The sequence below is a fragment of the Strongylocentrotus purpuratus genome, unplaced genomic scaffold (assembly GCF_000002235.5).
Source record: "Strongylocentrotus purpuratus isolate Spur 01 unplaced genomic scaffold, Spur_5.0 spur5_scaffold_7, whole genome shotgun sequence".
NCBI lineage: Eukaryota > Metazoa > Echinodermata > Echinoidea > Camarodonta > Strongylocentrotidae > Strongylocentrotus > Strongylocentrotus purpuratus.
The window spans coordinates 15,036,252-15,060,882 of NW_022145613.1; the positions used below are offsets into that span (position 1 = coordinate 15,036,252).

At 36.6% G+C, this 24,631-nt stretch overlaps 1 protein-coding gene across 2 annotated transcripts in view; it reads right to left on the reverse strand.

The window, feature by feature from the left end:
• LOC754769 (twitchin) overlaps positions 1-24,631 on the reverse strand; it is a 127,369-nt gene that overhangs the window by 11,729 nt on the left and 91,009 nt on the right. Inside the window, exons 64-89 of one of the 2 annotated variants that reach the window (XM_030973794.1) lie at positions 23,917-24,072; positions 23,022-23,168; positions 21,828-21,973; positions 20,671-20,827; positions 19,879-19,990; positions 19,249-19,421; positions 18,356-18,634; positions 17,076-17,363; positions 16,669-16,704; positions 16,040-16,087; positions 15,485-15,569; positions 14,685-14,885; positions 14,086-14,224; positions 12,967-13,166; positions 12,140-12,277; positions 11,523-11,568; positions 10,528-10,554; positions 8,375-8,449; positions 7,548-7,647; positions 6,703-6,820; positions 6,000-6,172; positions 5,426-5,465; positions 4,525-4,527; positions 2,966-2,971; positions 1,549-1,675; positions 799-982 (exon numbers count right to left, since the gene is read on the reverse strand). In XM_030973794.1, the coding sequence (XP_030829654.1) occupies positions 799-982; positions 1,549-1,675; positions 2,966-2,971; positions 4,525-4,527; positions 5,426-5,465; positions 6,000-6,172; positions 6,703-6,820; positions 7,548-7,647; positions 8,375-8,449; positions 10,528-10,554; positions 11,523-11,568; positions 12,140-12,277; positions 12,967-13,166; positions 14,086-14,224; positions 14,685-14,885; positions 15,485-15,569; positions 16,040-16,087; positions 16,669-16,704; positions 17,076-17,363; positions 18,356-18,634; positions 19,249-19,421; positions 19,879-19,990; positions 20,671-20,827; positions 21,828-21,973; positions 23,022-23,168; positions 23,917-24,072 (3,204 nt within the window). Of the gene's footprint in view, positions 1-798; positions 983-1,548; positions 1,676-2,965; positions 2,972-4,524; positions 4,528-5,425; positions 5,466-5,999; positions 6,173-6,702; positions 6,821-7,547; positions 7,648-8,374; positions 8,450-10,222; positions 10,229-10,527; positions 10,555-11,522; positions 11,569-12,139; positions 12,278-12,966; positions 13,167-14,085; positions 14,225-14,684; positions 14,886-15,484; positions 15,570-16,039; positions 16,088-16,668; positions 16,705-17,075; positions 17,364-18,355; positions 18,635-19,248; positions 19,422-19,878; positions 19,991-20,670; positions 20,828-21,827; positions 21,974-23,021; positions 23,169-23,916; positions 24,073-24,631 lie in introns of both variants that reach the window. The other variant, XM_030973795.1, reaches the window with a different exon arrangement.

Below are 24,631 nucleotides of genomic sequence, written 5' to 3' on the forward strand. Positions count from 1 at the left end.
ATATTTTCTTAAACAACAACATGATAAATAATTCAGCTTCTCCCATGACCATGTCAAAATGTCAGAAAATACCTTTAATAGTACAAGGCAGATGCTTTTAGCATTCTTCTGCAACTTTTGTAAACTATAAAAGTCCTATGGTTGTGGAAAACTGCTTGCCTCTTAAAAAGACAGGTGAATTTAATGTACAAATATCCGGTCTGAAGATATCACTGATCAGTGATCAGCCAGAAAGTTTAGCATAATCTCAACACATCTTCAATATGTTTTTACTAGCAACTTGAGAGTTTAGTATTGAAGGCTCTCATTGTCCCCCAACAATTTAGTTCATCATTTTTCATCAACAGTTTAAGAATTACATAAAGAAGACAGTAAGGCTTTTAAATTGACCCCTACACTTGAAATAATAAATGTAAGTTCTGAAGGGATATATTGTGAGCCAAATCAATAATACTCTGTATGATGTAACTTCTGCATTTAACCTGGGTTATATTTCCAATGTACTTGTACAAGGGGATAATAATAATAGTGTAAACTTGTAGAGCGCATACTCTGTCCAGGGACGCTCATGGCGCTATAGCTCAGCAACAGTTCCCTTGCATATATACTGTAGATATCTGTGAACTGAAGGCAAATGGCATAAATCAACGGCATGCTATGATGCAATCACATGCATGGAAATCTACATGCGAGGGAGGAGGCGAAGCCGCTGCTTCCAGCGATCATCCACGAAGTGCCCGACCTGCAACACCTCATGGTCAAGCTCGTAGATTTCCGACTGCAGAGGGAGGGCTTTACCTTGAACCTTGACGATGCACTCTGTCTCGCCTGAGCCTTCTGAGTTCTGGCAGACAGCGGAGTAGCGGCCGGAGTGTGAGAGGAGGGCGCGGTCGAGGTCGAGGGAGCAGAGGCGGTATCCGTATTCCTGCTTGTAGTCGGTGCTTCCCTTGGGGATAAGCTCACCGTTGAAGTACCACGTGACCTGAGAGGGAAGAAAAAAGAAGGTATAAAGAGTGAATACGGGTAGAGAGGTTGGAGAGTATATATTATATTACATGTATTATATTATATATTTTTCATATAAATTTCAGTTTTACTTTAGGGTTGCCTTTACAGTTAGATAAGGGTAATTCCATAAATTAGGGACCCACTTTGTGACATTTTTGGTGTCCCTCTTACATACGGAACCCACACATATTTGTGGCTCTGAGTAAAGACTTCAATAGTGGAGTGAGATTGTTAAGTATGAGGATGCAATATTATGCTTGGAAATCACTTAACAATCTCACTCCACTATCTACGAGCGACAGGCTGTGGAAAGAAGAGCAGAGGGAAAGAAGAGCAGAGGGAGAGAGAGAAAAGAAGAAAAAAGGAAAAGAAGAAGAAGAAAGGAAAAGAAGAAGAAGAAAGGAAAAGAAGAAGAAGAAAGGGAAAAAAGAAAAAGAAAAAAAAGAAAAACAAGAAGAAGAAACAAAAGAAGGAGGAGGAAGAGGAGGAGGAGGAGGAGGAGGAGGAGGAGGAGGAGGAGGAGGAGCAGTGCAATCTGACCTTAGGTTCAGGATAACCAGCGGTGATACAGCTAAGCTTGAAACCAGAGTTCTCTTGGATGATACGTGACCTAAGCTTGAACTCAAACCATGGGCTGCAGTCTGGCTTGATGTCATCCATCTTGAATCTGTAGATATTTGTGAATAATCAAGTCAGAGTGTGAAGAATTTGAAGAAAATGATAAACAATAGGCCTTGAATGATATTACGGTTTGGGCAGGCCATTTTAGACCATTAGAGGGGCACAAAGTATAGAACCAATTGCAATTTTTGAAAAGAGTTGGGTGGAAAGTTCTATAAAGTAGTACACTTGCACATCCCATATAGTTACACCTAGATGAGAGACTTAAGAGTGATTATAGTGGTTCAGTTTGCTCACCCCCCCCCCCCCAGCAAATGTGACCCTGGATAAAATGATAATTAAAGGGAGACTAAATATACAGATCAATGTTTCATATTGAAACCCTCCATCATTTAAAATGTAAGGGGGGAAAAGGGAAAAATATGAAGCCACTTAGCCTCTAAAGAAATGTATAAATACATTTTTTTTTTAAAGAGCTGATTATAATAACTCATTTCACCCCCCCCCCTCAAAAAAATAAAGTAACGATAAGGGGTAAGGGAAGTGAAAGTGCTGAAACAAGCAAGTGTGAATTTGATATCCATTCAAGATATAGATACAGCAAACCAAGGATGTAGAGATTTACGAGAAACCTTAATAAGAAGATGAAAGAACAGGCAAGAAAAGAAGATAATTATGAAATTTCCCTCCCTTATCCAAATTAAAACATGAAACAAAATATATGTAGAGTTTGCTTTCATTGAGAAAAAAAAGTGTGAATTATTAACTCACTCCAAAATAAATACAAGCATATGATGTGACGAAAAGTGCAAAGTTTATAATTATCCTTAAAAGAAATAAAGAACATAATAAACATAATACTGCCCAAGTGCCATATATAAAATGAAAAAAAGAAGAAGAAAATGCATAACCCCTTAAAATATGGATATGACCTTCCTCAACACCAAAAGTTAAAAAAGAAAGAAAGAAATAATAATAAGATACAGCAGATATGTGTAGATGGAGAGGAAAATAGATGACACATTCTCAAAGAAAGAACCTGGCATGAAATGCCTGACAACCACCGCCCGGCCTTTCATGTCCAAATAAAAGAAATAAACAAAATGGAAACTGTTTTTTTTAAATCCCATCTTATATCAAAGGAACAAGATGTGAAGGTGTATAAAGCAAACACAGAAACAAACATGTGGGCAACACAGAAACAAACATGTGGGCAACACAGAAGGAAGCATACATGTGTAATATATAGAATTTTCTTTTTGAAAGTGGAGATGATGATTGCTTAAGGAGCGAGTGCATGATTGACTCAAAGAAGAGGGAAAAACAGGAGGCTTACCCTTTCCTAATTACAAGAGAGAAAGAGAGAAATACAGAAAACTTAGGCAGTGAGAAATAGATAGCCCCAATAAAAAACAAAACAACAATAACAACAAAGACAGTATTGATCTGATCTGTTTTTAACTAAATTGAATTGGATGACTTTATCACAGTTGGTGGCCAGATCACAATATTTTTTTACAGATATAAATCACAGAACAAATACAGTACACGCAATCATACAACATCAATTAGTCCATCAATTTATGTAAAAGAAGATAGTCAGACAGGATTTAAATTCATGTACATACATATAAATCATATGAAGAGATGATGATGGGCTTAAAGCCCACATTATTTTTATACAAGTTCATATCAACAATGTACAATTTGGCAATTTTCGAGTTGAGCTAACCATGTTTCAGAAATAAGGGCAGCGTTTCATGAAACCGTCGCAAGCATGAGTTTGTTGATAACCCATTTGAAAGGTGTGTATTAAAATGTAACACATGTTTCAATGGATGTCAGTGAACTTGTACTTATGAAAGTTTTTGTGAAACTATGCCCAGGTGAACAAATATCAATATATTCCTTCCGAGAAGAGCTATAGCCAAAATCTGACAGATTTGTACACAGAAAAGCGTTTCGTTCTTGAAATAAAAACAGGCTGAAAAATGATGAAGTGGATACTTCTCACACCCCACTCGACAACAAACTAAAGGAAGTGAGTTGAAGACATTAAACAAAAGTAGAAGTATGTCTCCAAGCTATTTTAAGAACAAAGAAAAACATTTGAAAATAGGGCAGAGAGAAAAAAGAAATATAATTCCAGTCCAAATAATAAAGAAAAGAAGATGAAATGCCCCTATTAAATGAAAGAACTTTAAGGAAATAAAACATACAATCATTACAGATTGTTTTTCATTTCAAGTTTAACCATACCAATCTCATTCCGAAAGAAGTTGAGAAGGAGAAAAATGAATGAAAAACACAAAAATTATCAAATTCATTCAATGAAAGTAGAAAAAAAAAGACTGAACCTTATACAGAATCATAAGGATCAAATGAAAGGAATCATAAAAAAAAGTAGGTAACATCCCTTAGCAAAGAGCAAGGCAGAAAGAGAGATAGACGGATAGTTAGAAGAGACAGGCAGACAGACAGAGAGAAAGACAAAGAGAAAGAGAGAGAGAGAGAGATTTATTTTTAAAGAGAGGTAGACAGAGAGAGAGACAGAATTAGAGGGAGGATGAGAGACAGAGAGAGAGAGAGAGAGAGAGAGAGGGGGGGGGGTGATGATTCACTCCAAAGAAAGAAGAGTGATCTGCTGCTCATCCACTCCAAATGAAAACAAATTAAAAAAATACACATAACGAAGTTTGAAACATTTAAAACTCCTCTTAATCACTCCAAAGGTAAAAGGACAAAACAATAAAAATGAAACAGAAAAGGAACAAAACAATACCATGAATACAAAATTTAAAAATAAGAAGGAAAATGATGAAATGCTGGTAAAAATAAAAAAAAATAAAAAATGGCACGATCAGATCAAATGAGGGGAAAGATAAAAAGGCTTACTGGCTGATGAGGATGAAGAGGAAGGGAGAGAATATACAAAACATTGAATAAACAATGACTCTAATCCATGGAACATAAGAACACTTAGATGTAATAAATACATAGCCAGTTGCAAATTAAACAACACTAATGAAATGATGGACCTCTGCTCTAAAGTTACTAAAAACGAACAAACTAACATTTATAATGGAAGTATACAAAAACACACTTAAAGCCCCACTGCACTACTTAGAGCTACTTGCGCCCTCTATATAGCAAACAATGCTTAATTGGTGCCTGTTGGTCCCCCATGATCCCCTTTTTCTTATGTTAATTGAGAGCTGATTTGATGAGATAACAACCTGTCAGTGACCTTGTAGGGATGTCTAATCCCCCTTGCCAAACTAGTTTTGAATAAATCGGCCTTTGAAACAAAGCTGAAAGATGTCCACTGAAAATGTATGCTTACTGAGAATATTAATTATTTCCAGAGTGTAAGTCAAGGACTAATCATTGGCATAAACTGGCCCTAAATTAGTCTTACGATGGAAAGCTGAGGCGTTAGGTTTCATTTGAACTACAGTGAGTACAACAATGAGATGACAGTTGGAAATAGGGAGTTTACATGTGGGGGAACACTGTTAAGAATGTGTCTGCCAAAAGGCAAATGGACCATATCTCTGTGTCAAATGTGATGACCTATGACCTTTCTGGATCTTTATAGCAGATCAATATCTAATGAAAAGTAGTTGAATTGAAGTCCTATGCATGACTAGGAGCAAGTCTAATACGAGACAAAAGCTGCATGGTGAAGTAACAGATTTGTGTCATATTTGAAACAGATCAAAATTTGAAGATTGGTGTAAAATTTCTACGATTTTCCCCAGTTTCCACGACAACATATAAAGTGAAAGGAACCTACCTTGGTTGTCTCTGGGCAGCCTTCTGCTTCATTGGATCGGCTGTGAATCAGAAGAAAAGAGAATAGAATGAACATGAACAACATGTACAGCAACGATTCGAAGAGGCAAGTGTCCTAGCAAAACAGAACCCAACAGAAGAAAATCAGCAGCAGGTTCTTCCTTTTTTTAAAACAAGTACATATGGCCGTACTTATACAGGAGACATAGTTTCAATATATATCCTTAAGGCTCTCATTTGAGTGATTTCTCTCAAAATAAAACAAATCTTCAAAAATTCCTTTCCCAGGTTCAGCCCGATTTCCGGGATTGCTGGGAATTAACCCTGTAAAATGCATGTCTACATGAAAATCTTATTTTTGGTGGATTGTATTGAATTGAGCTGAATTGAATTTATTTTCTTCCGCAACATACAAATCAAATTACATTTCAGCAGAAACAACATACCCGTAGACAAAATGTTACAATTATTTAAAATGTGTACACAATATAATGATAGTAAATGATGACATTAAAACAAAATGTTACTAATGGCACACTACCAAGATTTATGCATTAAGAATAATGGAGGCTTACGTTCAACATTGACCTTGACGTCAAAGCTAGTCCTGCCAAACGAGTTGGTTGCTGTGACTGTGTAGAGACCGGTATCTGTGAGTTGTGCTCCACTGATCGTGAGACCGTAGTTGAAGTTGTCGAACTTCTGCTTGAATTTCAGGGACTGCTTCAAGTCCTCGCCATTGACTGACCTGCAACATGAAGTATTAAAAAGAGTGGCAAGTGATTCCATTAGAGCTGTACATGTTTAAGTTTTGCTTGAATCTCAGAAATGCTTGAGATCACTGCCATAGATATAACAACCAAATAAAAAGTCAGGTTATTGTCAGAAACTTTTCACAATTTTGCCCCACCCCCCTCTAACAAAATCCTCCCTCCCCAGCCCCCCCCCCCCATAACAAAATCCTAGATTTTCCTCTGCTAAATGAACAAGCTTCAATGTGGAGAAAGACTGATGGGTCAAGGATATGAGGCAAACCCATTTCAAGGCTCCCACAGCCAAGCCTCCCACAGCCAATTTCTCTGAACACATGTCACCAAATTGACAATAGATTAAAAAATAAATAAGTGAATTTATTGAAGCTGTGAGAACTCATCACTTATTCATGCCATTCAAAATTGGCTCACCAATGATCTTGCATTCAGAGGGAGGGGTATGCTGCATTCAGCAAATGAGGACAACCACAAGTAATTACCAACAACACTGTGGATGATCGCTTACCATGTGGTGATAGGTGGCGATACACCAGCGACCTGGCAGCTGAGATTGACATCCCTGTCTTCCATCGCACTGGTGTTGATGGGCCTCTTGATAAACCTAGGCTTGCCTTCCTTTCGGTCTGCAAAAGAAGATGAAATTGATCAAGGTTATACATAAATTTGGGTACTGAGTAATGGAGGCACAGTGGTTCAGTGGTCACACATGGTCTCATAGCTGGCAGGACCCAGATTCAAAGCCATGCTGATGCGCAAAATCCTTAGGTAAGGCATTAAATCCTATTACCGTACCTTGAAAGTTGGATAGGCTTTAGTAAAGCCATACGTCTAATGGTTGCCCTCCACAGGCATATATTTGTCACTCAGCAGTCATGAAAAATTATAAATTAACCCACTGACTACTGAATTCTCATATTCCCCTTCGGTTTAATTCAGGAGCCACCCGTTCCAGTGGACAATGGGTTCACATAATCTTAAAGGGACCTTTTCCACAGATGAAGAGACAGTCAGGTTGCTCCATAATCACTCAAAAGGAGCCCAAGTACAAACAAATATCTTTAACACCCTTGCAAGTTGAATGATCTTGTAAAGTCGCCATTCCATTAAGGAGGCTAGATTCTTTTTCCCAACAAGAACAGGACAAGAATCATTGCACGTAGCCACAAATTTTCCCATCTATCACATTTCATTTATTTCATCTAATGTTCTCTGAATAATGAAATTGGTGAAAAAAAACTATAACTGTAAATAACAATACACAAAATACATCTACCTCTTCTGCAAATACTCAGGAATGGACAAGAAGAAGTTTAATGTGATGTAAAGACAAGAGAAAGATGAAAGACTTACCGATGGATAGGTCTTCTTTGAAGTCTGTCTTGAGTGGTCTCCTCTTCCTTTGTCCACCAAAGTTTGCAATGCGACCCATGCCAATCTTGTGTTCTCCTTCCTGTGATACCAATCAACATAAGAGTCTCTTTTAATTCCTTTCTACGCCACCAACCATTCAAACCCTGATACATCGGTCAAAAATTATCAAGAGGTGAATTTTGACTAAAAGTACCTTGTTTTATCATCAAATTTGGCATATGATGTCTGCTGTCATTGGTATAAATTTCACCGGGAGGTCAACTTGCAGGGAGAAATCATAGAAAGATCACACGCATTAACTTTTTTGCTAATTTCATCATTTTGTGGAAAATGCAAAGGACAGCTTTAATTGATTTTCGTAGGATCCACCTGTACAATTCCTGTGCATATAATAGACATGTATGCCCAGACGTTGTGGGTCCAGACAGGTTCTTCATCCGGAGAGTTGAATTAAAACAGTAATTTGAGGTTTGCTGCGAAAATGTCATAAATATTTAAAGACAAATTCTGATGGACAATATTATGAAAGACAAATATCTAAGATGGTTAGTGCTAAATGATGCATACTTTCCTTGAAATACTATTAAGGCAAAGGTGACGGCTTTATTTTTGCTGAGCGTTCGGATACACAATTCCCCATCCTACCAAACAAATTGGCAGTCCATGGATTTGGTTCTTGGCTCACACAACAAACAAAGAAGGAATACTTGTAGAAGAGTTTGATCTTTTAAGACTTTAAATGAGGAAGAGGACTTGAGCGGGCATGTGTAGAAGACAACTGGGGGACGAATAAAGAGGAAACTTACCAGCCACTTTTCACTCTCGACCAACGTCTTGTGGTTTGCTGTTGGGATGTTCTTTGCTCCTCCTCGGAACTCTTCCTGTTTATAGGAGCAACATCAAAGCGAGAGAAACACATTTAAGATTTATATCTACGGGTTGGTAATCAAATATTTGATTACCTATAACTAATTTCTAAATGAATTAGCTTTAGAGCTCGATCTGGCTCTGGTTTATTGTAAAAACCAGGGACTTATATATTAATGATGGTAGCAATTTTTGCTGAAAAGACAAAAAATGCTCATGGACTACTGGTATAACAATTCATTGTCACAATTTGATGATTTCTTGGCAGAAAAATGCAATAGTCTGGGCCCATTGAGAAAATCTGAAAATAGTTCATACATGTACAAACGGGAGATTCCTGACTTTGGTTGTCGGAAAGGACATTAACTACTGGACTAAATGCAGATTAATATCTTTTAAATTCAGAGTAAAAAAATGGGGTGGAATAATATTCTTTGAGCAAAAAATTAAAAAAACAAAACAAATTTCCATTGAAAATAATTATCTTCATGTGCATGTTCCTTTATTACATGTTTCTTTATTACATGTTTCAATGAGAAACCATTTTCTAGGGAAACAAAAAAATGAGGTGGTTTTTATAATGCAGGTGGTCTATCTAAAACAGGTGATTGCTCAAGCAGGTTTCACTGTATATAGACAACAAATTCACCTGATATATCTGCATTGTGGATTCCAGCTCACATAAACTGTATTACATGTTTAGTGCAGCATACATGTACATCAAACATGTCAAGAAGATTCCCCATAATATGGGAATAAATGCAACATATTATTAATCATGCAGACTATCAACATATTAAACAGATACATCAAATACTCCTCACAAGAAATATAAAGTTAAAAGCTTTCACATAATATGGGGATAATATTTTTCATGCAGTTCTATAGTACAAAATACTGATGAATTCATTACTTGCCAAACTAATTATTTAGTTAGGCTTACAAAGCAACAAGATACATACATCATGTACATGTACAATAATTGGACAAGATTATTCTTGTAACTCAGGGTGCATTAACATTTACACACTTACACAAAACTGAAAATCATGTTTTATGTAACAGAAGCATTAACAGTTTAAAAGCTAGCATAAACATATAGGTATAAAGCCAAGACCTGTGTGCTCTATTTACCTCCACACTGTTTGAGAGATATTCTGCACATTTATGAAATTAAAAGTGTTTTTATATTAATTAAACTAAACTAAATCTGTTTTTCAAATACATTGATGTAACCTAATCTAGCAGCATTTTCTAAAAGATAGGGGTCTATGCAAATAGTTGCATTACTCAAGCAGTGCCTTCTAATTGTTCTAGAATGTTAACTAAAAGCCAGGACATGTTATATAGATTAGAATTGACAGTATTAAAGCACAAACTATAATTTGAATATACATATAAAGCTATATCCCTATTTGAACATGCAATATTACATCTAAATTGAAACCTAAGAATCAATTTCAGTTTAAGCATGCAATACTGTACATCTAAATCCATATTATACAGACTTAAAAATCAGGAGTCCACACTAGCTCTTTGGGGCGGGGTTCCGAATGCACTTTTTAGAGTGTGTATGCATGTATGAATGCTCATGTGCCCCGGGTGCCTATTAACGCCAAGCTCTGAATAAATTTACTAACAGCCAATACACTACATCTATATAAATATATACAAACAATTATAGGTGTGTGACCATGCCATATACACATAAAAATTCCTAAAAATATTTGATCATGCAAGATATCTCTAAGTATAAAATACAAATTATTGAAAATCGCCACACTTACGATAGCCTGATGAAAGTTATTTGAAATTCAGAATAGGAGAATATGGGAAAAGAATATACATGTGTAAGAAACAGATCACTGCAATGCTTTTTTAAAGAAAACAGCATCAAGTTATCAAAATCCTATACTACATCATATTACACAATGATATATTTCGCCATCTACTTATCAATATATGTACCTTGACAGATAACATGTACAAGAATATTAATTATAAGTTTCGCACAAATATTATAACATGTAAATGTTATCAATCACTCAAAAGGTGTTATCTTTTCTTTTTAATATTTTCCAATCACTTTTACCTCCCCAAAATCAAAGGGATCCTTTTCCTGATGATGAAAATAGAACAATCATAAGAGAGAATTTGTATTTTTCAAACATCAGGCATAAAGAAATTACTCCCAGAAATCCTGATGTTCATTACAATTATTGTTACCATGGTAATAATTTTTAAGTAAAAAGGGGACTTGTTAACAAATCCAATATAGGGGACATCCTGACTTGATTTCATTTAGCTTTTTAACCCCTCTGGTGCTACCAGGAGAACAAAAATTTACCACAAATATAACTTTGAGAATTGAGAGTCAAGTTACCAATCTCAGGTACTTTCCCTTTATTTTTTATTTATCCAATACAAATATTATCCCATGATATTAATTCTAAAATACATGAACAATTTTAGAAGTTTGAGAAGGAAGACAAGCATTTCGTTGTTGAAAATAAGTTATAACCGTGGAATTTGGCTAACAGTATGCCACTGAAAGTCTTAATCATCATCCTTCCACTTCTTCTTCTTCTTTCTTCACTTTCCGTATTCTCCTTCCTTCTTCTCCATCGTGTCATTCTTTCTTCTTATCTTGATATTCTTTCTTTGTAATTCCAAACGTACCATTCACTACTGTCGTGGATATATCTTACTCCCCATTCCAAAACCAAGATGCTAACAAGCATTCAATTTCCAATATAACAATCTTTTAATTTCTCTAACGTGCTCTTTTAATGCGTTTGAAGTCCATTTCCAATTTAAAGTTAAGTATATCATAAAATATAAATTCTATTTGTCTATCCTTTACTTTAAATATAACACTCTGTAATTCACTTTCATCTAACATGCTTTTGTAATGCTTTTGAAGCCCATTTCCGATTTAAAGTGCAGTATATCAGAAAATACTCATCCTATTTTCCATCCTTTACTATGAAAGTAATATTCTTTCAATTCTAACCTTACATGCTCTTCCAATGCATTTGCAGCTAACTTTATAGAGCTCAGTATTTCAGAGGTTTAAATGTGACTTACCCTCAACCATGGGTGGTCTAGTGCTTCATGTGCTGCCATCCTCTCTCTGCAAAAAATAATTGATAAGAAAACAACAAATTACAAGTTAAATTTCAACAATGTAACTACATGCCATAGAGACAGGCTTTCATATGTTCAGTTAGTTACAGAATTACAAAATAATTTGTTCAGGATGAAAATGTTGACATCTTGCAGTCCATAAACCACTAATTCAATGCACCTAGACAGGGATCCAACCTTTTGCCTGCTTTGATCAACTAATAGAACAAAAACAAAAACAATAAACTGCCATAGTAGACTTTCGTCACACCACAACACATATAGAACATACATGTATGTGTATAATCCAGATAATGTGACAGCCTGGGGTTTCAATTTGCAACAAATCAACAGTTAAACAAAAATTTAGGAAACTCTCAAAGCAAAAGAAGGAATACAATGCATTTTGAATGCTGTTCATACAATCAAATTCAGGAAAAAAGGAGATTTAAGGTTTGTAACATGACTCTGAGGGCAAAAAGTAGAAATAATATCCTCCAAAACAGTAATGGTTGGTAGCTCTGCTAAACGTAAGGGGGCATCAGGGAATATGGGCCAGAGAGTATACATGTACTTACGACTTGTCCTTGATGAGTAGTCTGCTGATGAAATCTTGTGCCTCTGGTGAGATTTCCCTGAAGGCTGACTTGTCAAAGGACCACTTGCACGATTTTATCCTGTCTGCATCGTTCTCAAACGGATGGAGACCACTCAGACTGAGGAAGAATATTTAAAACAATAATTCAATTAAAGAGATGAAATTAAAGAAACTTTTAAAGGTAATAGAATTTTATAGATTTTAGTTTTCAAATGATCAAATAATTCCATCAGCAAAAACTATTGAATATCAAATAACATCTAATATTTTGGGAAATAAGAATATACAAGCAGATGCCATTATGCATGGAAAGAGGTCAGACTGAGGAAGAAAAACCAATCCAATCAGTTTGAACTGTTCAATGCATTGCTATACTATGTGTGGAGAAATTTTGTTTAAGGTAAGCATGAATGAAAATAATTTACAAGATAACGTAAGTCATAATTTGTAAAATATTTTGATGCTTTATATATATTTATGTGAAAGACAAAATTGAAGAAAAAAAAAAATGTTACCACCAAAAGATATTGAGAAACTCTAATTTGAGAAAATCTAATAACAAATATTTAGGAGAGAAGATAGTACTAATTTGTGAGTCATTAGAATAGTTCCAATCAACTCACTTTTATTATATTCTGTTTAATTCAAACAATCAGATTTAGTGAATAACAAATTACCAATATATTTGAAGTGTTCAAATTTTGGTCCATTTGGGATTTCCAGACATGGTTGATAGACATGAGGTACTCCCAAAAACTTCTGCTTAACACCTACCAACAGAGACACCCCTCTGGTGTCAATACTTACAGCATGTAGACGATGAGACCGATGCTCCACATGTCTGTGGAGAAGCCGAGCTGGTCGCCGTTGAGGACCTCAGGTGAAGCGTAGTCTGGTTCGGCGTATGCGATCTTTACTCTTTCATCGGGATCTAACTTGGCTGCTAGACCAAAGTCAATGATCTTGACGCTATCGCTACGCTTGGTCTGAAACAGTATACTTTGTGGCTGCGGTTGAAACAGATTTCGAGAGAAACAGAAACAGTGAGAGAATGAACTCAGAAAAGAAACAGAGGGATAATGAACTCAGGGGTGGAATGTATAATTTACATTAAAAATTCACTATATTTCCATGTATTGTTATATTCTTACCAAAGATATATTAAAAATATAAATGATGAAGCAAAGAAAACATAGGTAGCAGAGAATGATAAACATGATAGGACAGACCGACATAGAAGATACAGATAGATAGGTAGAACAAAAAGGAGATGGTAAGATGAGATTAGATAAAGGAGAGAAAATGAGAAAGAAGAGATATAGGAACTGAATAAAGGAGAGATATTAAAATAGAGGCAAATAAAGGAGAGGTGATAGGAATTATAGAAGAGAAAGATAGGGAGAGAGATAAGACACATAGAGGAAAGGGAGAAAAAGAGACAGATAAGAGAGAAAAAGATAGTGAGAGAGGGAGAGAGAGGCAGGCAGAACAGAGAGACTGACAGATATATAGAGAAAGAGAAAGAGAGACAGAGACAGAGACAGAGAGAGAGAGAGAGAGAAAGAGAGAGGCAGACAGAACAGAGAGACTGACAGAGACATAGAGAAAGAGAGACAGATGGAGAGAGATAAGGGGAGAGATGGAGGAAACTTTAGAATCATAGGAGAACACATCAAACAGTCTGAGAGAGAGAGAGAGAGAGACAGTCAGACAGAGAGACTGACATAGATGTAGAAAAAGAGAGACAGAGAGAGAGAGAGAGAGAGACAGACAGACACAGAGAGACAGGCAGACAGACAGAGAGACAAAAAGAGAGACAGATGGACATACAGAGAAAGACAGATAAGAATCAAGACTGAGCAGAGAGTGGTCATCATATAACCAAGAGTTGTTCAGAATGAGAGAAGCAGAAGTGTATATACTTACCCTGAGAGCTAGATGCATGTGGTTTTGAAGGTGAATGTGTAGTAGACCCTCGCAGACTTGCCTTGTGTATCGAGCCACAACCTCTTCAGAGAGGGTGCCTCTCTCTTTGGCTCTCTGGAATGCATCTCCACCGCTTATACTGGACATTGGAAGAAAGGAAGGAGATGGATAATAGTTGAAACAAAAAGTGTTTAAAAACATCTGCAATATAGTTATTGTACATATTTAATCTTTCAAACATCAAACATTTCAGTATTTTTTACCCGTTACTTACCACCGGTATGTTTACTCTGCATATCAAACCCACCAACATGTACATGTAGATTCAATACAGAGCCTTCTTTAAATGGGCAATACATATCCAGCTCAGTTTCTAGATACAGTAAACATATCCATTTCTCCAACTGCCTGAAATATTTCCAATGTAATACAAGTGGTCATTTTTTTCTCTCAAGATTTCTGGACCATAAATAAATGATCAATTTTATAACAAGCCAAATTGATCATTTGATATGACATACAAATATGGTTCAGAAGAACATTTGGTGTTCAAGAAGGAATAGGAATTAAAGATCAAGGTTAGTTTATAATCCACTTACAAGTCAGTGATGAGGACAAATTTGTCGTCCATGTCGAAGGCATCATGGCACTGCTGCAGCCTGGGGTGCTGGAGCTGGTTCATTGCCTCGATCTCTTCTTTGATGAAAGCCTTGTCCTTGGGTTCTACGTCCATGAACTTGGCTGCGAAGGTGCGGCCGGTGCCCCTTTCGATGCAGCGGTGGACCACACCGAATGGACCCCTAATCGTAGACAAGAAGGAAAAATAATAGGTTTGGGTTAGGAAGAAAGTTATGATGGTTGAATGATTTTTCATTCTCATACACTAGATTTAACCTGTTAATGCTTGACAATTTGTATTCTACATTTCAAAAAGGCTTCTATACTTTCATTGGCTCAAACTTAGGGATTACTGATATGAAATACGTTAATACAAGTCTCCCTGCACTACACAACTAATTTGCAACATTTAAGTGCAATGTATCACTTAAATGGATCTTATGAGCTTCACTTAACAATTTTGTGTGTTTACATGTATATTGTCCATCCCATACTCTGAAGTTGAAAGGAAGAATTGTAGTGTTTTGGCAATAATATTGGGAAAAACTTTAGTTCAGCTATGGCAAAATATCGAAAAACATGATTGAATCACCATCTCTATCCAACAATCCCATCAAGTTCAAGTTAAAGAAACAAGCAAAGGAAGCACTAGCCCTTCATCTTGCAATCATATTCAATGAAAAAAATACATCATTGTAATATTATCCTTATAATGGCATAGATATCATGTAATTTAAAGATGTGCTTTATCAAAATCTTAAGTCAGGGGTATATATCTCACCTTCCAATTTCCTCTCCTATGTGATACTTGTCTTCTACGTTACCACGGCGAACCTTACAACTGGTAGGCTGGAAGGATTCATCAACTACACAGGAAAAGAAAGTATGGGATGGTAATGAGAAATATGAGATGAGACATAGGAATGGTTTCTTCAAATGGTTCTAATGATTGTATGATTTAAATGATTTACACTGATGGAATATTTCTGAAGTATTAAAAGGAGAAAATATAGTAATATAAACAGGGCACATTTTTTAAGTTGAATTATTGAATATATACAACATATTACGACACATCTAGTAAACAAAAATGGCAAAATTTAACTTAAATATAAATAAATTATATTTAGCTTAGTGGGTTATAAGGGACATATCAAAGGCAGAATGAAAATTGATTTTGGCAATGTTATGGTCCATGATTCAAAATCAATCTAGTATAGATACCTCTAGTAATGTACTTTTTAAAAGTCCTTCTGATCCTACATGGAGTTTAAAACCATATGACTTAATCTATAAGAAATTATGTATTCGGCAATGTAATAGAAAAGAAACTCACCACATTGGTCATAGTCCCTGACAGGTGGAACTTTAGGCCTGGCTGGGGCTGTAGATGGAAAACATGGATATCAAAGGACAGTTAAATAAAGGTGATCGATGAGAGAAGACAGAGGGACAGAGACAATGCTATAACTCATTATTCCCCATGGATCGAAACCCCAGATGGTCACATAGTTTGGAGTTTATGGTACCCATAAATCTACTCTACATATCATTACATATGCAACAAAAGTTGGCCTTGGCAGTAAACAAAGTCAACAAATGCCTGTAAAGAGTTAATTTATCTATATGTGTACATGTAATATGGATATATACATGGTGGCACCAGTATATCAAATAATACATTAACTTATTAAGTGTTTGTAAAAGCACAATATAGCTTTGTTGAACATAGCAAATGGGCTGCTTCTTTAGCCACTTTAGGACAAGGTTTTATACAGAGACACTTAAGGTAGGATAAGGTACACGCAACTACCCTACTCCCCCCCCCCCCAAGTTGATAATATCATTACACATAAAAATATTTTCCGTCCCATAGTTTATACTACTTAAAATCTTCAAATGGCACATTTTGCTCAATTCATCATTTACTTGTCTCATGATAATTAAAATATATAGTTCACCTACCTTCCTCTTCTTCTACGAACTTCCTCTTCTCTGGGGCTGTTTTGGAGAGGAAAAAATGAAAGAAACAATGAACAATTATTGAATATTGTTGAAAGAATTTAATAAACAATTGTTACTTGGCAGGGTAACCTGACTTTGTACATGCTCACGTAGATCTCTAAGAGAGCAAAAGTGTTTACCTGTACATGTACCAGTAGGTATTGTTTTAAGGAACACTTTTCATCAACCTGTAAAAACTACTCCAAATAACTATGTGTAGAAATGAACCACTAAAAATGCATGATTAACGAAAATTAAAACATCTCCGAAAGGCTAAGAGTATTATCTAGCGAGACACTCACAAAAAGAGGATAACCATAAAAGTAAATAACTTATGTATTCATCAACAAATTATCTTTGTGACCTACCAGGCTTTGTGATGGTGTGTGAGCACTCGATTGGCTCTCCACGTCCGTAGATATTTTCAGCCATGACCCTGAACTTGTAGGGCTTGCCGTTGTCTAGGAACTGGACTATGCTCGAGGTGGGGCTCCCTGAGGCGCACCTTGCCCATGTACCGCCGTTGTTGGTGCTGCGGTCGATGACGTAGGTCAGAGGGCTGTAGCCACCGTCGTCCTCTGGTTTTGTCCAGGTCAGCTCGACCGAGTCGTGGGTCACGTCGGTACAGCGGAGACCGGTCACCGTCTCTGGGGCGTCTGTATGTACGTTGTAGATGATTGAGAAGAATGATGAAAATGATTGATGAAATTTAACCAAACAATACTGATAATATACAGAATCTAAGGCTTACGGTTGTACCATGTGAGAGAGAGGGGGGAGGATTGGAGAGTCCTGTAAAGGACTGACGGTAATCTTTCTTTCTTGAGTGTGTATGTATAGTCCTGAAAAGGACTGTCGGTAATCTTTCTTATAGCATCTAATACTGATAATTATGTACAACAGAGAAATGCTGTGGCACGTAAAGCTGCACATTTTGAACAAAAGCATGATTCCAGCCACCAACATTTGCCTTTTCCCTGTCTATGATTTTCTAACGAGGGAAAGCATGCAACAGGGTCTAAATTACGGGATTGTTGGGATGTCAGCGGAGTTTAGCGCGAACCAAGTTAGGTAAATATGATTAAAAAATTTGCCAAATTTAGAAGTTCTTGAAAACAAAACATGGATTTATGTGCTGCTGTATTTCACTAAGCTACAGTATTGCTTGAAATAAAGTAGACACTCTCACACTATGTCACATGTGACTGCATGTATTATTTCATAGACTTTGGTGCGACTTGGTGTTATGTGTCTACTCTATTTCAAGAAATATGTACAAAAGAAAAAAATGGTAAGGTCAAAATGAAAGAATAAGAGGTATAAACATTGTAAAACATACAATTAAGTTAGGAAACTGAGTGCTCTCCTTGAATTCTTGGCACACCCAAAACACTACATACGGGTTCTTCACTAGCTTCTTTGAGTCGGTCAAAGGAGGTGCACACCATCTTTTTCCTTGTATGTTTGATCTCATTTTTATTATTATATATGCATGATTTATTGAAAAAAGAACAGATTTATAATTTGTATGTTGATTATAAGTTTTGGTTGGTAATTATATTTTGTAGACAGACAATGGTGTGCTTAGAAACGTTTGTATTAGCGCCTAATAAATGTTGTGTATTATTATTATTAACGATAAACGTACCAGTGATGCAGATGTCAATGTCACCAGTGTCATCTCCGACCTCGTTCTCGGCGACGAAGGTGTACTTGCCAGAGTGGCTCCTGTCTGATTCTCTGATGGTGAGGGTGACAAACTTGTCGCCCTTCTCGACGCCCCTGGCCATGGAACGGCCGTCCTTGAGGATGGATCCCTCAGCCTTCGGTCTTCCCGAGAAGCTGACCTTGATGTTGACCTCTTCACCCTTGGCGAAGGTCACGGTGGCGCCCTGGTAGCGGAGGGGTATCCTGACTGTGGGCTTGGCTGCATGGTGAAGTGAGAGAAAATAGAAAAGTCAAAGAGAAGAAAAGATGGAAAAAATATGAATAAGGACTTGATCAAATGCAAGGTTAAAAAATTCCCACTTTTTCTTTAAAGAGCAATCCAACCCTTGTGATAAGCTGATTTGTATAAAAGCAGAAAAATAACAGAAACAGAATGACAAAAGTTTGAAATGAATGGGACCAATAGTAAGGAAATTATGAATGTTACAAATATAAGATCACTAAAGTCTATGCAAATTCTCAAATCGGTAGTTTGGTCTGTGGATTGTGATGTAGGACGTGGATAACTCTCCCATTTGCTGTGTACTAATATCACTAATATTTTTTTTCTCCTTAAGTTCCTTCTCCTTTGGAATGCTACTCAAAATATATTATAGATAGCAAATTATCATAGGTCCTTTAAAAAGAATAGACCCTCTTGAACCATGAATTTTTCAAACAAATTTATTTTTAGACATTTTATATGTTAATTGGAACAGATGGGAAAGTAGTCCAGCACTACACTCTCATTAACATTACCGCTTCAGCCAATTTGAAGAGCCCATATGTACAAGTATAGTGGTTGCAACTTTCAAAAATATATAATTTTCTTACTCTTGAGATTGAGCATAGCCCGGCTTGTCTTCTTGCCGCCAGGGTTGCTGATCTCAGCGCTGAACTCGTCCTCATCGTCACGCTCCAGCTCGTTGATAATGAGGGTGGATGTGCCGTCGGCCGTCTCGATCGAAAACTTGTTGCTGTTGAAGAGCTCCCTCTGTCCCTTCCACCTGGTTAATTAGAGAGATTAGGGTGTGGATGTGAAATGGTCACACAAGACAAACAGCAGGACATGTTCAGAAGTACAGTGCAGTTCACATTGAAAACATAATGTTTATGGTACATATACAATGTAGTACAATATAAGGAATTTAGTAATTATCACTATACTGTTATTCAATGTTTCATATCGAGCAAATACCAGTAGACATATTATATTGTGTTACAAAATAATACTTTGTCATCATCACTATATTCGTCAAAAAATCAACACTTCATAAAATGATATTCTTCCTCTATCCAAAGTATATGTGAGACTTCCCCTAAAGTCAGTAGATCCACAAATAATATTCTTGTGCACTTGTATAAAATAAAGTGATGTGGAGAGAGATAGGGTGAGGGATAGAGATAAAGAGAGAGAGAGAGAGGGACAGAGATTGAGAGAGTCTAAGAGAGTCTATAGCTCACCATGTGACATCTGGTGTGGGGATTCCAGAGAATGCACAGCTGAATTTGACTGATTTACCCTGGACGCCTGTTGCTTCCTTCACCTGTTCCTCAAACTTGGGCTTGGTGATAGCTGCAAAGAGCAAATAACATAATTGGGATGACAAAAGCATTCATTACAAGCAGTTGACATAATTACAGTCAAACGTACTTTAGAGGCCACCTGTATAGAAACACCACCCGTCTATCAAGATCACTTTTTTGGTTTACCTTGAAAGGGGTTTCTCATTGAAACATATGCTAAACCTGTACATAGAGATCACTTGCCTGTAAAGACCACTATTCTTGTCTGCCTTGAGCGGTATTTATATACAGGTTTCGCTGTATCCAACTTTAATCCAGAGGAATTTGCTCTTTCATTTGATTGCCAATTTGATAGCAGGGATATTAATACTTAGAAATGTCCTACATAGCATTGTGTTTGTAAAAATAAATGAAGCAGATTTCAGAAGCAGATGCTGACAATAATGCCCTTGGATGAGATGAGAAGGTAATGTTATGGAATTCATAAACAACAATCTTATTTATACACCCAGATTGACAATGTCCTATCTGATCTCCAACAACATAGTATTAACAATTTTCAAAATCAATTACTTTAATGTAGCTTAACAAAAATTGTTGATCATGTTTCTCAAACCGATCAAGAATGGTTGTTCTTCAAAGCCAAATCAGGAACAATTAAACTACTTTTGAGCCAAAGCCCAAAAATGATAGAAAAGAGTTTAATATTAATAGCGTGAGCGAACTCACGGTTTGGATCCCTGATGGTGACAGGCAAGCTGGCCATGGAGGGCTCTCCCTTGCCGGCCCTGTTGACAGAGACGATGCGGAACTCGTACTCCCTGCCTTCCACCAGGTTGGGGATCATGAAGTAGTTCATTGGTATCGGGTTAAGGTTCACTGGAGCCTGGGCATTGAGTAAAAACATAAGGGAAAGAACGGTCATGTAGGAAACTGGATTTATACATGTTTTTCTTATGCAAATGACTTTGTTTAATTTGCATAAAACTGCCGTTAAAAATACGGTGAATGAAATGTAGTTCCTTGATTTATAAGTTTGTTTTGTTATCTTGAGGAAGAATTGTTATATTGTGAGTTTATGTAAAAAAGAAATAAGATTGCATATAATGTGTGATAACTAATTTTTTACTTCATTCAAAAGGTGTTTGTACAAGAATAGCAAAAAGAGGAAGGATATTTTGTTTATAGAATTGTGATAGGTTTTGAGTTTGGGCGCGGGAATCTGCCTGACATAGCAGATACGTAGGGACACATTGCATCTTGTCATGGGCGAAGGAGGTTATGCGTGTGTCGGGCCGTCTGTTTAGTTTTACACCTTTGAAAGAAACGACATGCTAGCGAGGTTTGCTGGAAGCTGTCTGGTCTAGCTGGGACTGTGTTGTTTTTTGGGAGCCGGGAGCTGCTCCGGCTTGTATCTTCAGAGATCTTGGGGTTTTCTTTTACCGCTGATATATGCTGATCTAGTCAATAAATGGGCTCATCACCCAACCTACACTCAACTTCTTTATTGCTGCCTTATCCGTATTACGACAGTCAGAATAAACTTTGAAAGTTCTTCCTCATCCCCAATACATATTTTTGTTTGTTTGCTTTGTCTACTCTGTTTAAATATTTTTGCGTAGTCTGTTTAATATTTTGTTCTAAATGATGGTATACTTTATTAGCTTGATTATAATTTTATCTCAAACTCAAAGGGTAATTCATATACTACCCTTTTTTCCCCTTCAATTCCTGATAGAACAGTACATCTGATTTACCAACAACACTTTTTGGTAAAGTTTCTAAAGAGATACCCCCATCAAGTACATCAGCATGGCTAAATGTATATTCAACGATTCAAATTGGACAGAAATCTGAAGAAAACTCATTACTCCTGATCATCTTACCCATCTGTCCGCTCCAGCTTCGGTCTTCTCGACGATGTAGCCAGTCACTTGGCTGCCACCGTCATCATCGGGTTTGGTCCAGGTAATGCTAGCAAAGTCCTTGCCGACATCAGCGATGTCTGGGCTACTGGTAGGACCAGGTGGATCTAAACATAGGATGAAAATTGTATATGTTTATATTAATAGATACCACACACGCATGTACTGCTGACATAGAGCACTGGGGGAAAAAGTTGATAATCATCAAGAAAAGTGCAAACATTACCGGAATCATCCTTTAGAGAGAATTTTTAAAAATGTTTTGAAATCTTTTCTAACACTAGATTTTATCGAAGAAGTGGAGGAAAAAAAAACAGTTACCAGGGTTCAACCCACATTTTGCCAAAGGCTGAGGGATTGCATTATCTTTCTGTATACAAACATTGTATAATCTTGAATCAAAAGTTTTATATGTTTTTTCCCCTTCTAATAACCATATTTTGACTCATCCTCTACCCACCTCGATCTACTGTCTTTCTTCCTCTATCCCCCACTTTCCCCTTTTACTCTTTCTTAGTGCCCATGCTATGGGGAATTTTATATTTTAATGCCTAAGATGTTAACGTTTATGTATAATTATCACTTACGTATTTCAATTATTACTGTTTTTGGTGTTTATATATGTATTTTTAAAGCTCGTTAAAAAAATGTAACATTTCCATCTAATTTGGGCGATAAAATTGAATCAAATTGAATTGATAGCAGTAGTGACATAACATGCTTTTCTTTTCTCAACAATACAGTGTATACTTTTTAAGGGGTTGATGTTCACAAGGCTAATTGCTCTTTCTGTTAACCCCACATTCCCATCAAATTTTGTTTGCTCCTTCCCTTTGTATTTTTCTTGCAATCGATCTTTTATCTGTATACAGTCAAACCTGTCTATAGTGACCACCCAAGGGAAACACAGAAAGTGGTCTTTGTAGACAGGTGAACTTTATAGACAGGTTCCTTTAGTACATGTTTCAATGAGAAACCATTTTCAAGGGAAACAAAAAATGTGGTCTTTGAAGACAGGTGGTCTTTGTAGACAGGTGGTCACTAAAGCAGGTTTGACTGTATGATGTATGTCATATTTGTATGTTTAATGTTTTTTTATGGAGAATGAAATAAATAAATGAAATGAAAATGAAACATAGCAGAATTCTCTCTCACCATATGGTGCCTTTGCCACGATTGGCTCCTTGGTCTTGAGAGGCGCACTCTGTCCGATATCGTTCTCGGCCATGATCCTGAACTCGTAGGCGCGGCCCTTCACCAGGTTGGTTGGAGTGAAGGTGGTGTTTGGAAGATAGCTACCAGCTAAAGTTGTACAGGACGAAGGGTAACACAAAAAAAGGATGTCAAGTTTGGGGTTGAAGGGAAGTTCACTAATAAAGCATGTTCTATTCCTCTGAATCCTCCTAATCCCTGATTTAATCCTATGTCTTCTCTCACTAATCTTAAAGGGCAATCCAACCCTTGTAATAAATTAATTTGTATGACAGCAGAAAAGTAACAGAAACAGAATGACAAAAGTTTGAAATGAATCGGACCAATAGTAAGGAAGTTTATGAATGTTTGGAATATGAGATCACTAAGTCTATGCGAATCTTAAATCGGTAGTTCGGTCAGTGGATTGTGACGCAAGACTTGGATAACTCTCCCATTAGGTGTGTACAAAAAAATGTCATCAACTTCTGTTTTTCTCATAAGTTCCTTCTCCCTTGGGGCACTACTCAAAATAAATTATAGATAGCACATTAGCATGGGTCCTCTAAATTACAACTTTTAAGAATTGATGACTTTTATATTTAGTAAGATTTAATTGATACTTTCTTCAGTTTGCTTCTCTGATATTTCTGCTTTCTTATAGAGTAGTTGTCTATTTGGGTTGGATTTCCCTTTAACCTTTAAACTCTTTATCCACTATGGACCAAAATCCTAAAATGAGTCACTGTTTTGGAGTATCCTTGTTCTATACACACTGTACAAGTAACAAAAAAAGACTATGGTAATCTACCGTAATAGTCCTTTGAGTTGACCAAACCTGGTAATGATTTCAACTGACCTGTTATCCAGTCTGGGTTCTCCTCATCCTTGCGCTCCACGGTGTATCCCTTGATGGGGCTACCTCCGTCGTTGACCGGTGCCTTCCAGGTGAGGGCGATAGAGTTGTTTGTGATCTCACCGACCTCAATAGGTCCCTTAGGTGCTGATGGTTTGTCTGTAAAATGGACAAATAATTTATGAAGACATATTGTCCTGGATATTCAAAATATGCATTCATTTATCCCATTTGAAATGATATAGCATTCTTAAAGGGACTTGGTAACATTGTTCAGATGAGAGAAAATGGTGCTAAGGTAGTGACTTCAAAGCTAGATGTACAATTAACAATAATCTGAAAGTTTGAGTGAAAACAGATCATTATTAACGAGTCAAATTGGGAAAACTGATCTGATCGATTCCTTAATTCTCCCAACTATATTATTATATTTTAATTACAGTTTAGGTGAATGAAAATCGCCACAAAGCAATGTATTGGCTTTATATACCATACCAGACATTTAAGTGTTGACAGATTTTTAAGAGCCTGCTTTATGTCTCATTTTCATGGAAAAACGGTTGGGAAAATTCAAAAATTGGTTGGGAGAATTTACTGTAAGAGGGTGTTGCACAGTGACGCCTTCAAAGAAAACCATAAATATCTGTTGTTTGAGAATTTGTTCAGGATTTTTCGAATGTTAGAGGGTATGTACGGTAGATGGAACATAATTAGTAAC